The sequence below is a fragment of the Cupressus sempervirens genome, chromosome 2 (assembly GCF_028749045.1).
Source record: "Cupressus sempervirens isolate cs-2001-9-10 chromosome 2, ASM2874904v1, whole genome shotgun sequence".
NCBI classification, from domain to species: Eukaryota; Viridiplantae; Streptophyta; class Pinopsida; order Cupressales; family Cupressaceae; genus Cupressus; species Cupressus sempervirens.
Genome location: NC_143119.1, coordinates 743,440,945 through 743,457,123, shown reverse-complemented (window position 1 = coordinate 743,457,123; position 16,179 = coordinate 743,440,945). Strand labels below are relative to the sequence as shown.

The 16,179-nt window shown below is 34.2% G+C and overlaps 1 protein-coding gene across 3 annotated transcripts in view; it reads left to right on the top strand.

Annotated features, from left to right (window-relative positions):
- LOC149575521 (ketose-bisphosphate aldolase class-II family protein) overlaps positions 1–16,179 on the top strand; it is a 392,222-nt gene that overhangs the window by 254,305 nt on the left and 121,738 nt on the right. For all 3 annotated transcript variants that reach the window (XM_089815285.1, XM_089815286.1, XM_089815284.1), the window contains exon 23: positions 6,187–6,233. In XM_089815285.1, the coding sequence (XP_089671411.1) occupies positions 6,187–6,233 (47 nt within the window). The remainder of the gene's footprint in view (positions 1–6,186; positions 6,234–16,179) is intronic.

The following is a 16,179-nucleotide window of genomic DNA, read 5'->3' as shown; positions in this document are numbered from 1 at the left end:
TTTGGAGGGGTCGTGTTACAATTTTCAAGAGTTGCGTTCAATTTATATGGCCTGCAATATATATTATTGGGGCTATTGTAGATTCACATTGGACTGCAAATTAAAAGTCAAAGCCAATCTATATTTCCAAGTTCTTGGCATTTTAATATATTATTATTGCTACTGTTTGTTTGAAACATTGTTGGTAATGAATTAAAGATGGAGCAAATACTTTGTCTTTCATAATTTTATAATTTGCACGGTTCATAGGGCAGAATTATGAATTATTGTTTGCATTCATATGAACTTCTTAGTATTAAATTGATCTAAAATTGTAAGTGCCCAATTGCTTCTCTAGTGTAATTTTGAAAATCAAATTATCAAATTTGCAACAATAATAGTAAAGACTACCAAATGTTTGAGGAAATGTTCAACTATTGATTAGCAAAGGAAAATTGATGATTGTTAAGGATATAACCAGCTGGGGTTATTATAGTGGTATCAGAGCGAGCTTGCAAAGTATTTGACGAAATGTCAAACAACTAAACTATAAAAGAACCTAATGTTTGTCGAAGTTATAACCGGTTGGGGTTATTACATCTTCCTCATTTTTGTGAGTTTGCAGATTTAACACATGGGTTGATCAATAAGGAAGAGTTGGATATGTTTAGTTCAAGATGCTAAGATGTTGGAAGATGAAACTGTAAGAGGTTATTTTGCTAGAATATTAGAGATCATTATAGGAATTAAGAGTTGTGGAGGTCCAAAGACAAAAGATGTTGTATAGAAAATATTGAAGAGTGTTAAATTTTTAGTCAATTCGGATGTCTTTATCCTTTACATATGTATATGTATATATATATAAAGCTGTGATTAAAGTTTATATTATATTAATTATCTAATTAATGAATATACATGTCTTTTCATTGATTATTCTCTTTATATATATAAGAGGTTGTTGCCATTTGGAAAGACATACCACATATTATGGCAGTGTTTGTACATTTGCAGCGATCCAGAATTTTACCATGGTATCAGAGCAAAGCCTAGGAGAAGGATATCAACAAAGAATCAGCGATAGAAATAGAAATACTTCAGAGTCAGTCATTGGCATCAATGAGAAGAAGAAACAAGTAATGAAGTTGTTAGGCATGGAATCACAAGATAAGTCACTAGTGGTTATCGTTATTACTGAATTTGGGGGCATAGGAAAGACCATGCATGCTACTGCTATTTTGATCTCACTAATTACAACTATTCAGCTATTCAAATACAAGAAGATCAATACAGGAACCTAAAAGATGTGCAGGTTTTTTTTGCTTTTTCCTTTCAGCCACTTGTTTAGTCATTGTCTACCCTACGTGATTGGAAGAATGCAGATATGTTGGATGACACCCAGGGATCTATGAACCTTGCAATGGTCCATTGATTCCCTACTTGCATATCGGGTTCACCTCGAGGAAGCTCAACCAAGTTTGTGTCTAGAGCTTGGGCGTGGGAGTGGGACTCAATATCTTGCTAGAAATATCAGTACAGTCACTCCACCGAAGGGATAGGGATGTGCTTTGGTCCGTGATATGTTAAACACATTCCAAAGATTATATTCCTGTGAAATGAAAAATGGGATTACAAAGTCAGATGATAACACTATAGAAACTACTATTGATTAAAGCTCAGGACTGGTGGGATAAGAGGTACTACTGCACAAATGTTTCAAATAATATTTGTTGATATCGAGGGAAAAAAGAGTTGCGTTGAATATCAAGCTTATCTTATTTTGGAGACAATTTATTAAATTTTTGTAAGAAGTTCAGTTTTGACTGAGCTATATATATAATCACTAACATTACAAGATCATTGCTTGTCGAGAGAATAACTCTATCATTGTGGACATGATATTTAAACTATCAAGAACTTTATTTTGGTTTGAGATCGAATAAATTATTATCGATGTCAATTTGGAAAGTATAACATATCAACCAGTCAATAATGAAATGAAGATTAGTAGAGAGATGGAAACCTAATAAACAAGGATGATAGGTAGTAGAGTGCACAGACTCGTAAAGCCATCAGAACTTGAATTCTAAGCACTATCAAGGAGAGATGACATATTAGAAGCAACACTAATATATTGCAATACTACACCAAGCCATCTCATTGTTGAATTATTAGTTAAGGTTCATTCCAGATCCATGAGCTATAGATAATCATGCAGATTAAAGACCAAGGACAGACATACATAAAAATCTATTAATGAGGTGTCTATGTTGGACCAATTTCGCAAAGTGATAATATTCACAGCTTATACTATATATAAATGTCAAAAGTTTGCAAGATCAAATTGTTTATTAGAAGTTATACATAGAGATATCTCAAATATGAATAGTACCTTGGCTAATGGCCCTTGCACGGTGATTTACATAATTAAACATATGATGGAGGATATAATAGCCTGGGACTAAGATCAACAATAGCAAAATATACCGGCATCCAATAAGGAATAATTTTGAAATAAATGGCAAGGAAGAATCAGATAAGGAGAAGACCGACGGATAGACATCTAGCGTCTGATGATGTCAACAGGTAGCAAGGCATTGCCACACTAGCAAGTATAGATTATAGACCAGGTCAAAGGGATTACAACTAGTTAAACAACCACGGTGCCACCATGGAATGTAAACATATGGAGGGTAGCAATAACAATAATCATGAGTGGTGTTTGGGTATGCAAATTGGTGTCTGTAGTCTGCATTCTATATGTCTTAATTTCTTAGTAGATTGGCATTTGAATTATATTTGCATCATGTATGTCACTGATATGTAAGTGGGAATTAATAATAAATTTCTGATTTGAGTTATTTGCTAGAAACTCTTATCTGCGATTCCTACATTTGCTATTCATTGACATTTTTGTAAACTACAAACTATGAATTATGTTATATTCTGAAGGAACTGCAAAATTGCAAGATTAGTTTCAAGTGAGTGGGATGTTCTTCATATAATCCGTAGTGTGAGCCTACCAGGGTTATTACAGCAACACAGATTTCTTATTTCAATTGTTAAATATGAATTGACATATGACGCAATTATCGACATTGAATTTTGTGGCAAAGCCATTTTTCTGCATCTGTTGGGCGTGAGTTTCCTCTGTTAATGAGTGGTGTTTGGGTATGCAAATTGGTGTCTGTAATCTGCATTCTAGATATCTTAATTTCCTAGTAGATTGGCATTTGAATTATATCTGCATCATGCATGTCACTGATATGTAAGTAGGAATTAATAATAAATTTCTGATTTGAGTTATTTGCTAGAAACTCTTATCTATGATTTCTAAATTTGCTATTCGTTGGCATTTTTGCAAACTACAAACTATGAATTATATTATATCATGAAGGAATTGGAAAATTGCAAGATTAATTTCAAGTGAGTGGGATGTTCTTCATATAATCCGTAGTGTGAGCCTACCAGGGTTATTACAGCAACACAGATTTCTTATTTCAATTGTTAAATATGAATTAATGTATGACGCAATTATCGACATTGAATTTGCACTTGCAGCAATTAAAGGAACCCGGATATTAAATGTTAAATATGGGAGTCTTTTGAAATGCTTTAAATTTACCATACAATGAGAGTAAACAGCTAGCTGCCCAATTGGAGGTGAATTGAAATCCCATAATGCCAACCAATCAGACCTAGGAATCTAATGACATGTTGAGAAGACTCACATGAGGCTTTTTATCAGATCAGCTGCCTCTGAAAATGAAGCTCAATTTGCTTCTAATGTTGTGTCGTCCTTAATCAACTAACCACCTTTCACAAACTCTGCAATTATTACCTCTGTAACTAATGCAAACTTCTTCTGAAACTATAAATTTAGGCACATTATGATTCTTGGATGAAGCTATCATTGACTGCAAAATTCAATGGATCTTTCACCATTTCAAATTGTTCTTTTTTATCGGTAACATATGATAATTTTATTAATAAAATAGCCAATTTACATAGTAAAGTCTTTACATCCAACCCATCTTGCTTTTATATCTGCATTTTCTGCTATTTTCCATTTCACATTGTTGAAAACATTGAAAAATTTCACTGTCCAATGCAGTTGAATTGCAGAAACCCTTGTTTCCCGCACAATTCCCAAATTCCAAGAAAATGAGACAAAACTCACATATGCGTAAGGAAATCCATTTATACTCTGCCCTTTTTATAATTCCTTCATGAGTTTCGATTATAGAGGCTTCTCAATTAAGTCACATTAATGACTTATTGTATTGCAATGAATTGTTTTTGTAATAATGAATATATCTTTGGTATGGGTGCCCAAATAATTTAATCAATTAATGCATTTTAAGGAAGACTTGGCCTTACTTTATAACTTAACACTAACTTTTATAATATATTATAAAATAAATGTGAGCACAGGCTATATAATCTCCTCTTAGGAATCAATTATAAATCCAGATATACATTGCAAATGCTAGACATCCAAGTGGCCTGCCACAAATAATAAATGTGCAAAACTACAATACTATAAACAGTAAGCCTCCATAAAACTGTCCAAACCAATGGTGTCAAGTCTCAACATTGCCACAAACTTGTTTAAACACTCTGCTAAAAATATAAATTTCCGACTTTCCTGATAAAGGCACCTACTATAAATAGTAAGTGTACCAAACTAATCAAAACAAAGAGCAATCTCATGTCCTCTAGAATAAGAATTGACCTCCAGTTCTGCCAACTGAGACCCTCTAACCATTGACTTAGCCTACAAGGGCCACTGATAGCTTAATCCATCCTACAAACCATAGTTCAAAATATCGTTCTCTGCTGCTTATTGGCGAGGCAAAAAATGAAGTTCTCAGCAAAGATAAACCGGCAACTTCTCAAGAAAATATCAGGAATTTTAAAAATGACTTCAATTTAAATAGAAATACATTTTTTTGTAAAATTCAATAAGAATATGCATCTAATGAGTTAGTAAATGAGTAAACAAACCAAACAAGCTGATTTTGCTATATATAAATGAAATATGTAATAAAATTGCATCCTTATGTGGGAGGTCAATGATTGGCAGCCATATTCAGATACTCTGGACTCTAAAGCAATAAATAGAAAATTGTCTTTGTAAAATGATAAGCAAATACAAATGTCAATTAAAATATGAAACTAATCTACATCTTCCTCTTCCCCTTCCCACTAAAAAGAAAAAAAATTTAGAAAACTTACTTGTGAATCTGGATTTGCATGAAAAATCTCTTCGAATCTGCGATGAATCCAATTCAAATCCACTTGTGATTGATCGACAAGGCTGCCAAAAACTATTTCTTTCTGCCAAAACCCTTCTCTTCTCCTCCAAACACTCAAAATTGCAAAATAAACAATGAATGGAAAGTCGTTGGGTGTTCCAGTTTTACTAGTGCTGCCCAAGAGAAGTAGTTAAATTATCATGAGAAGTTGGCAACTATTGCAGAGAACTGGCCAACTTATTGGCAAGAATTTATGGTCTTCTTGGCGAGAATTTCTCTCCAGAAAACCTTAAGTTTTCTCGTTTTGAAAAAGTTCTCGTGAGAAGTAGAGATATCTGCCACTTCTTGGAGAGATTTTAATCTATGCTACAAACCATGGTGAGCTAAAAAGGGGAGCCAATAAATATCCCTCCAAGATACACCAGTTCTTTTGTTGTCTAGTTTTGGTAACATTTATTATTCTGTGTATTCATAGACATGTATTGCATAGTCAAACTAAGATGTCCAACATGTATTTGCATCAAGTAAAATATTTTGGAGTTTGAGATGCATATTTGGGATCATATTTATTACTAGCTTGACCATTTAACATAATTTGCCAAGAAACATGATCTAGATTAAAATATTGTATTTCAATTAAAAGCTTAGGTAGGAAATTTTTGACTTAATATTTGGTGTTGTCGCTCTTATGTGCAATTTTAACAATACTTTCTGTGTTTGGAGATTTTGTTTCTGAAATCAGCTTTAATGTTTTTGTGCTTTCAATATTTTGCATACTTCTACATTTTACTTTTAATTCTGTTTTCATTAAGTAAAATTACTTAGATATATACATTCCAGGATAATCACTGATATATCAGTTGAAGACCTGGTGTACATCTTTAAAAACTAGTGTCTAATTTGGAAACCAAAAGACTCATTTTTTTTGCTGATTCTCATGATTTTGAAATAGGTTCTGCTGCGGGTTGGGGTCGGCATGATGACGCTGGTGTAGTTAAGGTGTTAATTCTACCTTTCTCCTAATAGTACAAATCATTATTTTAAAAAAAAAAAATTACTAAGGACACATAGGGTGCAACTCCATAGACCAGAAACACTCAATTGTTTTAGAATGAAATATTTTAAATTGACACCTTACATTCACTACCAAGAGATTTATATCGTATAAGCTTTGAGGTACTTTGGCTATACATTTTTGGATTTTCATGAGGATTAGAAAAACATGAGACATCTTCAATGTCTAGGGTTAAAGTTCTTTTGAGGTTTCTTCTTGATCTCAAGGCCATTTTTTCTCTTTAAGTGGGTTGGTTGGTGGTTTGTTCAGGAATTTTCTAATACGGATCTTCTTCTTCTTCTGGAATATAAAGGTTTGAAATTTTAAGTAGAGATTTTAAGAACTACTTTATAACTGTATATTTTTAAAAAGTGTTTCTTGTTATACTTGTATAACAGCATAACAATAGCATCTAGAGACACATCAAATCCATCTTTACTTCCTAGGATGAACTACCAAATGTGATTGATAATAAGGACCTGAAGTCTCTAACTAAGTAAAAATTTGTAAGTTACTAAGACTACAACTTACAAATTTTTGTAAGTTAATAATACTGGTGGTGTAGTAGTTGACATAAGAACAACTTTAAGACGCAATTATAACTTTATTTTATGTGATTGATAATAAGAACCCAAAGTCTCTTACAATTAAATCTTTTTGAAAAAAAATCGAATAGCTAACAAGACACAATGTCTCTTGTCAACTATCCTAATTGAAATGATGTACTAGGAATTAAAGCACAAAGTCTTTAATCCTTAGTACTTGGAGCCACTACTAAACTATAGCAATCACATTTCCAGAAGCTCAGAGTCTTCAAAAAACAAAATTGAATGCCCAAATGCTTCACAAAGATGGTTATAAAATGGAGCAAAGATAAATTGATCAATGCAACTTAAGAAAACAATGATCAATTCCAAGCCTCGCAACACAAAATTTGGGAAAACCTGCTTCGTTATTCAATTCAGAAATTTGTATCTAGAAACACAAATTTTTCAAGTTACAAGCATAGCCTTCTTGTATAAAGCAAAACATGATTATTTACAATGAGCTCTCTCCTTTATATAGGAAAAGAAGAGAAAGAAAGGTGGAGAGGAAAAGGGAAACACTTAACCACCTTGACTTATTCTTCTAACAAAATCCTAACTAACTTTGACTTATCTATGTTGCATGCCTAATGCTATTGCAACTTGATTACATGAAGGATGTATACAGGTGTATTTTTTTTGTACTTACAAAGTTCAGTTGCTTCTACATGCAATCTGCCAACTCTATCCTACTTATGAAAATCATGAAAAAGAAGAGAAGTGCCCTTAAGCACCTAGAAGGATCATCATGATGTGTCCATGAATTCATCAAATTTCTTCAATGATTCTTCTAGATTAATCGCATTCGGCTCTCCTATGCTTTGTGCAACAACAAATAACTTGCAGATAACATTTTCATTCTCTACAATAACCCTGCTACACTCCTTTATCCTATCTTGGAGATCACGAAGTGAGAATCCGTAGCCTGTGAGAGTTTCAATCTCTCCAAAATCGAATCCTTCCACCCCAAACTGTAGGCAAATAACTTCCTCAAACTTTGTTACGAGAACTCCCTCATCAACGAGTTCTCCATCTTCATCAGTGATTGCATATGTCATCTATAGTAAACTATTGTTGATTGCTTGCTCTTGATCTTGTAGACATTTCATTGTTGCCTCGCATTCAACCACTAGGCTTTGCAATACTTTCTCCATGTTGTCCATTTGATGCAAGGTGTTGTAATACATCTCTACAGAAGAGAAAATATCATAATCACATGAAACATTAAAGTCAATCTCATACATAGTCTTCTACATGTTCAGGTCCACATTAAGAGACTTGAGTTGATGAGATGAACTAAGAAGTTCTTTTAACCTTGCTGAAATGTTTCTTCCATGCCTAAGTATCTGGAAGCCATCTCTAGTCACATCTATCCCCTGGGTCACCAAATGATCACACCAGTTGTCCACGGGCTTGGCTTTCTTTGGAATTTGTACCACATGATCTGAAGATTCAACTAACAAAGAAGAAGCTTTCATCTTTTCAATGATACCCTGAAATCTAGCATTTTCCATTCTAAGTTTGTTCTTCCTTTCCTACAGTATGCACATTGAGAGCATCATAGGCATCTTGCCAAGTGAGATTGTTTACCAAGTTCAATGGTGGTGAACTTGTAATCATTGGTTTGCATCAATTCTGTTGACTTTTCATTAAGGGGTTCAGCTACTTCTGCATACTTGGTGTTATGAGCACTCATCACAATCCTTGATACCACTTTGGCCTTCTTCATATTGGGAACATTGGCCTTTGCGACCATACTGGAATCATGGTCTTTAGGTGGGAGTTCCTCCTTACTCTTTTGAGTAATTGTGGTGAGCCAAGGAGGAAGAGAAGGAAGAGGATCCCATAGCAATTGTAGTAATCAGAATGATCACAGGATCAATCTGTGGAACTATAGCTACAATAGGAGGAGCCTCAGACATAATTGCCACTAGAGTTGGACTACTATGTGTGACCTCTATGATGAATTGCTCAAACTGTGCTGATGAAGTATCCATTAATGCCATGGAGGGAACCACAACGTTTGGGATAAACATTGGTATATGCATCGAACACACTCTCAAAGCTATGATACTGCTCCATTGTTAGGACTATAAGAGCAACCAAAGAGATAGGATTGGCCGGTGTGATTAGAGTTGGATCCTCATGAAATGGTGCTTTCTCAGAAGGAAAAGTATTCATAGCAGCATGCAAGGGTGGATCTACCAACTCATATGAGGCTAGTGTGGAATCAAGAATGACAGTTGTGAACAAGACTTCTGTAGGAGGAGATTTCTTTGGCAAGCACTTTCTCAGTGGAGGAGGAAGCTCTTCATTACTAAGGATAATATGAACCTTCTAAGGTTCAGTGGACTTCACCTAAAGTGCACATCTCTTGCCTTTGCACCCTTGATGATGAGTTTTGGAATAGTTGTTGTTGTAAATTATGCGTCATCCTTGTGTTTACCCCTCATCTCAACCCTTAAACCAATCAGACCAGCTGGGTCAAAATCTTTTTCCCCCTTCACCTTTACGGCTTTTAATACTATATTCTTCAACCAATTGTTAGTGTTGGCAAGAATAGGCTGAAAACTGTCCCAAATAGTGATGCTTTTCTTGGATGAATAAGATAGAGTTTGGATGGGCAACCTATGGAGGTTTTGCTCAATATATTTTGGATCAGGATTTCACCATCATTTTCAACCCTTGGAGGGAAAATTGTGAGGTTAAAGTCCACAATCTGCTTTAGGGTCAACCGGCAATACTTGATGTTATAGATATCAAATGTTGTGTGTAAGTCAACCCAAATATCTTCGAGGCGATGAACATGAATGTATGGTTTTCTAATTTTATCAGTCACTCCTCGCCAATAAAAGCATGCACGTGACATGAACTTCTTCAAAGTGATTCTTTGAAGTTCAAATTCCATGATCTTGGTCTAAAAGCATGCACGTGTCATGAACTTCTCCAAAGTGATTCTTTGAAGTTCAAATTCCATGATCTTGGTCTAAAAGCATGCATGTGCCATGAACTTCTTCTAGGTGATTCTTTGAAGTTCAAATTCCATGATTTTGGTCTTTGATACTGTGTCAAGTGAATAACCACCAATCCTTAGAGGATTCTTTGATGAGATACCAACGCCTTGCCTATGCAATGAAGATTGATATGATTGCACTACCATCCACTATCTTGCCAACTCCATGAGAATGATCTTGTTAGTGGGATAACGTGGATGAGTATATGGCTTATCTTTGAAATACCCAACTCTCATGTAGGTAAAATTGAGAAAATCAAGGAAGAGACAACCATACTCATTCACCTTTGCCCATGCTTCATTGGATACCCTCTTCTTCGGAACCTCCTTGTCAAACAAGCACATATAATGCCCAAGGAAGGCATCCTCTACCCTCCTATAATTCATGCAACTAGATCTCAATGTGAGCTGGTCAAAGTACATCATGACAAGTACTACCATGCAATAACCCTGTTAGAAAGACTTGTGAGAAGGATCCTAGGGAAGCATCAATGTATACCATGTATGAATTCATATAGAAGGTACCAGTAGAACAAAGTTGAGATAGCTACTCCAATATCATATCACTTATCATCTCTCTCCAAAAGATCTTTTGCTTTGAACGGACAGTGAGAGAGATGTAATTGTACATCCATGGCTCAAAGGCATTAGACTCCTTGAGTTCAGCAATGTGATTGAGCGAAGTGATCAGATCATTGATCTCTTCCTTGAAGCTAGAATAACGCATACCCTTTGGCCATCTAACAAGATTCGGCCTCTTGTTGATCAACCAATTGGCATTTAAATATCTACTTCATTCGACCATGTCACTGTACCATCTTTCCAATGCCTTATGTATGGTGATGTTAGTCACCAATGTAGCAGGTGGAACTCAAAAAATCCGATCAATGGTCTCCAAATCCAAGCTGATAATTGTCTTATAATCTTGATCTTTGATCATTCTTGATGGAACATCAAGATTCTTGGCACATGAAAATATGAACTCAGGTTTATGAACCGCTAAAGGGAAAGTTGATACTAGATGAATGCAACTTTGTTTGATGTACAACATATCGCCTATGGATGCTTCTTCTACCCTTTTAAGGAAATCTTCAGTATCCAACAGTGAGATATCGGTGTCTTTGACGCCTTCACAATAAGAGGAAACTTGTGAAGGATGCATGGAGTTATGATATTGATCATACCAATACTTCATTTTTTGCCTTTCTTTACTTTTAACTCAAACAATGTCTTCCATCATAACAAGTGTGTATATGCAAGCAACTGTGATATGGAAATTCCAAAATGTAAGTACATCTTCAAGATGAGTATTTATAGTGAATTTTTGACCTTTCAAGTGAGGAATATGAGACTTTTGTAGGGAAGGATGGAAGCTATTGGGGCAGCAAATGCAAATGATGATTTTAGCTCAAGAACATGCATTTTTATGGTAAAAATACTCAAAAACAGGTTTAATACAAAAGTATGTGCGGACAGCAAGGGTATTCTTATGGAAAAAGCGTTTAAAATCAATGGAAAGATGTTTTTTTTATAATGAGATTTTGTATTTTCATAAATAAATAAAACGTTCATGTGCATGCAAGGATTCACCATTATGGATTTTTGAGATATATGACAGCGGTATGTAAGATATGAAAGGAGAATATGCAAGCATGGAAATTGGGCTTTCTTGTAAGTAAAGCATATGGTGAATGTGTTTTCTATGTGAGATTTATTTTTAAGAATGTAATAACCCCAGCTGGCTATATCTTTAACAATCATCAATTTTCCTTTGCTAATCAATAGTCGAACATTTTGTCAAACATTTGGCAGTCTTTACTGTTGTTGCAAATTTGATAATCTAATTTATGAAATTACACTAGAGAATGCAATTGGGCACTTAAAATTTCAGATCAATTTAATACTATGAAGTTTTTATGAATGCCAATATTAATTCATAATTCTGCCCTACGAATTGTGCAATTATATAATTATGAAAGACAAAGGATTTGCTCCATCTTTAATTCATTACTAACAATGTTTGAAACAAACAGTGACAGCAATAATATACTAAAATGCCAAGAACCTGGAAATATAGATTGGATTTGACGTTTAATTTGTAGACCAATGTGAACCTACGGCAGCCCCAATAATATATATCGCAGGCCATATAAATTGAACACAGCTCTTGAAAATTGTATCACAAACCCTCAGATATTTCACACAAACCCTCCTTAGGTGAACATGACCTTGCAATTGATAAACTGCTGCCCTATAGTGAAACGGCAGCCCTCTAGCACTCAGGTTAAACTCCCAATGATGACATAGAAGCATAAAATTAATAATTCAGCCTTCAATTCGTTCTCCAGAATCCAATCTTCAGCACTTGTTCAATCAATTTCTCAATAGCAGTAGATACAATAGAGAAGCAATTACAATTTTCTTTACCTTAGTAGCAAATTGCAAGATAAACTAAAAATCTAACCCGTATACTTCAGCAAGGGCACAAAACCACAGACTCAAAATTGTCACAAAGACAACAAGCAAAGAGATAAACAAATAATCAGATGCTTAACTTATCAAATGGGCTTATAGTTATAATCTCCAAATGGCACAAAGTTTCCCAAATGAACTTCACTTAAGAAGCTTCCCACGCACAACTTTAAAATATAATAAGTGTCATTATAATCTATAATTTATTAATTGTTTTTGGCTCCAAAAATAAGTTTTTCCACATAACTTAATATTCTGACATGTAAGGCCACTATTTTTTGTTCCCACGATTTAAAACTTTTCGTCTCGGTTCTAACGAGCTATGATACTAAGTGACCAACAAACAACACCAACAAAAATAACATCCTTAGCGTATTTAGATGAATAATAATAAATCACCCATTTGGCGAAAACAACTGAAGAAGCGCTAGAATTGAAATCTGACAACACCAAAATGATCCTGATGATGAAAGACGATGAATGAACTTGACGGGGTGACTTACTATAAATAGATGCTCCCTCCAAGATTCTTGGAGCCCAAACCAAAAGCCTAAAATAGAAACTGAGAGCATCACTCAACTCTTCTAACTCAATTGAGTTTCTCTAAACTAACAAATTGAATTACTATAAATAGTAAGTCCCTCAAACAGAACCAAAAAACACCATAGGTTGTTGGAAAGCCTATAACCACACACTAAGACCCTCAAATCCCACTGTCAGCTCACAAGGGTCATGATGGTGACCTGACCTAGCCAATTGCAGGAACCTACTAAAAATGGGGACATTACAAAGAACATAATTTTTAATCCCAATTGCACATACAAGCAAGATGAAGTGCTTGCATATGCAGCATGAAAAATGTAGATGGAAAATAGGAGCACATCATATACATGCAAATCCGAAAATCAAAATGAAGAGACTTGCATAAACAAGACAAATATATACAACAAAAACCTTATGGAAAATAACAAGGAATCATACCTTTTCCTCAAGAGGCAAGAGAAGAAATCTTTTTAAACACTCGCAAAAAATCTAAAAATGCAATCAAAGAGATTTTTTGAATTTAGAAAGATTGCAAGATGAAGTGTTAAATAAATTTCAAATCTTGACTCAATTCTTGTAAGAAATTTGTCAAATTCCCAGCTTGCCAAGTGTAGGTAGTTAGAGTGAAAAATTGCATCATTTTAGCAACCATTTTGTCCAAGCAATCAATGTACAACATGCAAAGAATTTGGAAAATGGCATCCAAAGCAAAGCAAGTCATTCAAAAGACTTGAATGTAAGCTATGAAGGATAGGAAATACTTTAAAACCAGTGTAATAGCAGTACTATGGTATGTCGAGATGAATTTCTGAGATGGGGGACAAAGGGCCTCAGTTTTTGGACAAGGGGGATGGAGGGGGATGATCGTGGGGGGGGCGAGGGTGTTGTATACTATACATGTAAAACTTTGAAACATGACTTATGAAATGATGTTTCAGTATGACATACCAAATTGAAATACTTAAATATAGCAAAATCGCAACACAAACCAAAACCTTTGAACATTTAACACAATAACATAGTACATACCCAATAGTCACATTCAAAAATCAAAATTCAAATAGAAATTCATGTATCCGTCTCAATAGTGGCATGGTTGTAGAATGGCGGAGGTGAGGGTGCTTGGGTATGCAAGTACCTGGTGTGGGGATGTCTCGGGGATGGGTACTTTGAGTTTTGGGGGGTGCGAGTACCCGTGTTTCACTGTTTAAAACTTGCCTTGATCCAAACACTTATTATTTTGATGGTGCAAATTGCTCAAAACTAAGGTGTTTTCAGGCAAAAATGTGCCCTAGAGGGGTTGGGAAATGAGCAACACACTCAACAAACTCTTTTTTAAATAGCCCAATGTGATCCTTGGGTGATTTTAGGCAAAAAGACCTATAGATCATTGAGAAACACCAAGCAATGCTCATGGAATGAGTGTTTGAAGGCTGCAAAATCCTTTTTTGGAGAAAAATGCTTGAAGAAGTGGAGTTTCAAAGCCAAAAACGTGTGTTTGGGATTAAAAAATGCTAGTTTGTGGTATTCGATCATAACACCTCATATTATGAAGGATAGATGCACTTTTTGGTTGCAAAAGCATGTAATTTCGCACCCAAAATCACCACTTTCCTCAAACTCGTGCATTTATCATTAGAGATGCACTTCAAAGCCAAAAGCATGTGCTTTTGGGCCAAAAGTTGCTAGCCTCAGGCATTGTAGTTATAAAGTCATTAAAGATGCACTTCTAGGTGATGAAAGCACGTGCTTTTGGTTTGAAACTCCTCGCCTTAAGTGATTTTAGTTAAAAATACATGTTAAAAAAGTAATGACGTGCTTTTGAATGACAGAAGCATGTTCTTTTGACACAAAAATTGTCACTCTTATGCATTTAAACACTAGCATGAGTAATGAGGTGCTTTTAGGATTGAAAAGCATGTGTTTTAGAGTTCAAAAAGCTCGCTATATACATAAACACATTTTAAAACCCCTCATAAAGAAGTAATTACTTGTTTTTTGAGGAAGAAAAACACATGTTTTGGCAATTGCATCTATTTTGGGGATGAAATTCCCAACCTTTGTGTTTTTTTATAACTAACTCAAGTTAATTAACACATTAATAATTTTAAAAAACACAATAACACATGCTTTTGGGTTCAAATTCCCCTCCGTAAGTAATTCAAATGATTAAATAACATGTTATTGCATCTTAAAAGCCCACTTATATGCATTTAGGACTTGAATTTATTGGTAGTGGGCTTTTAATAATTGTTTACTGTTTAGCATGTTGATATATGCTTTGAGCAATAAAGACCCCACCTTTATGCATTTTTAATGTCTCATGTAGTTAAATTTAATAAAATGACTGCAGTTTTCAATAAGTAACATGAAAATAGACTTAAAAAGGCTAATTTTCATAAAACACGGAAAACTGTTGACAAATCAACTCAGAATTAGTTAAAAATTTAAAATGGCTACTTTAAATATTAAATATAATTTTATGTTATGCTTTTGCTAATAGAAAGCCCATGTTTGGAGGTTTTTTAATCATGATGTGCTTTTGACCTAGAAAATCTCACCTTTTCCTTAGAATCTGAGCTAGGCAACTTTGTTTGAGGCCTAGGTTAGCTTGAAACGAATAGAATTACAAGGGCTATTAACATAAGGCAAAAACAAGACTCAAAATTATTTACAAGAAGAAGAAAAACAAACAAAAGACGAGAAAGTTAACCAAAAATTAAGCATTTGCAATTCTAGAAGATAAACTATTTTTTGCAAACATTGGTGATTAAACTTCATGGTAACTTCAAAAAGAAACACATGACAAAGCTTCATAGAGTACAATTTGAGGATAATGAATTGCCTCAATGACACCTTATTAGTATTTGTAGGTAGGCTAAATACTATTGTAATCACTTTTGATTAAGTAGCAATTAAATTTTTCAATTTGTACCAATAATAGTTGAGAATATATTTTCTTTAAAAAAATTGTTAGATTTTCATATAGTATACATGCTAATTTTTTACTTTAAAAATTATCAAAACTCATTTTCTTGGTGCTGATTGATTGAAACTGTTGGGATCTTATAAGCGAATTTGTAGGGAACACTGCACCTCAATGCTATTTTTCCGCATATATTATGATTAAATTTAAATTAAAGTAAAAATATGTCATTCTTCACTCCACTATTAATTTCCAAACATTTTATTTTTAAATTCATTACAATGATGTATCTTTAACTTTACTTAACAAAAAAAAAATGTAAATACAAAATGTTACTCAGATATATGAATTTA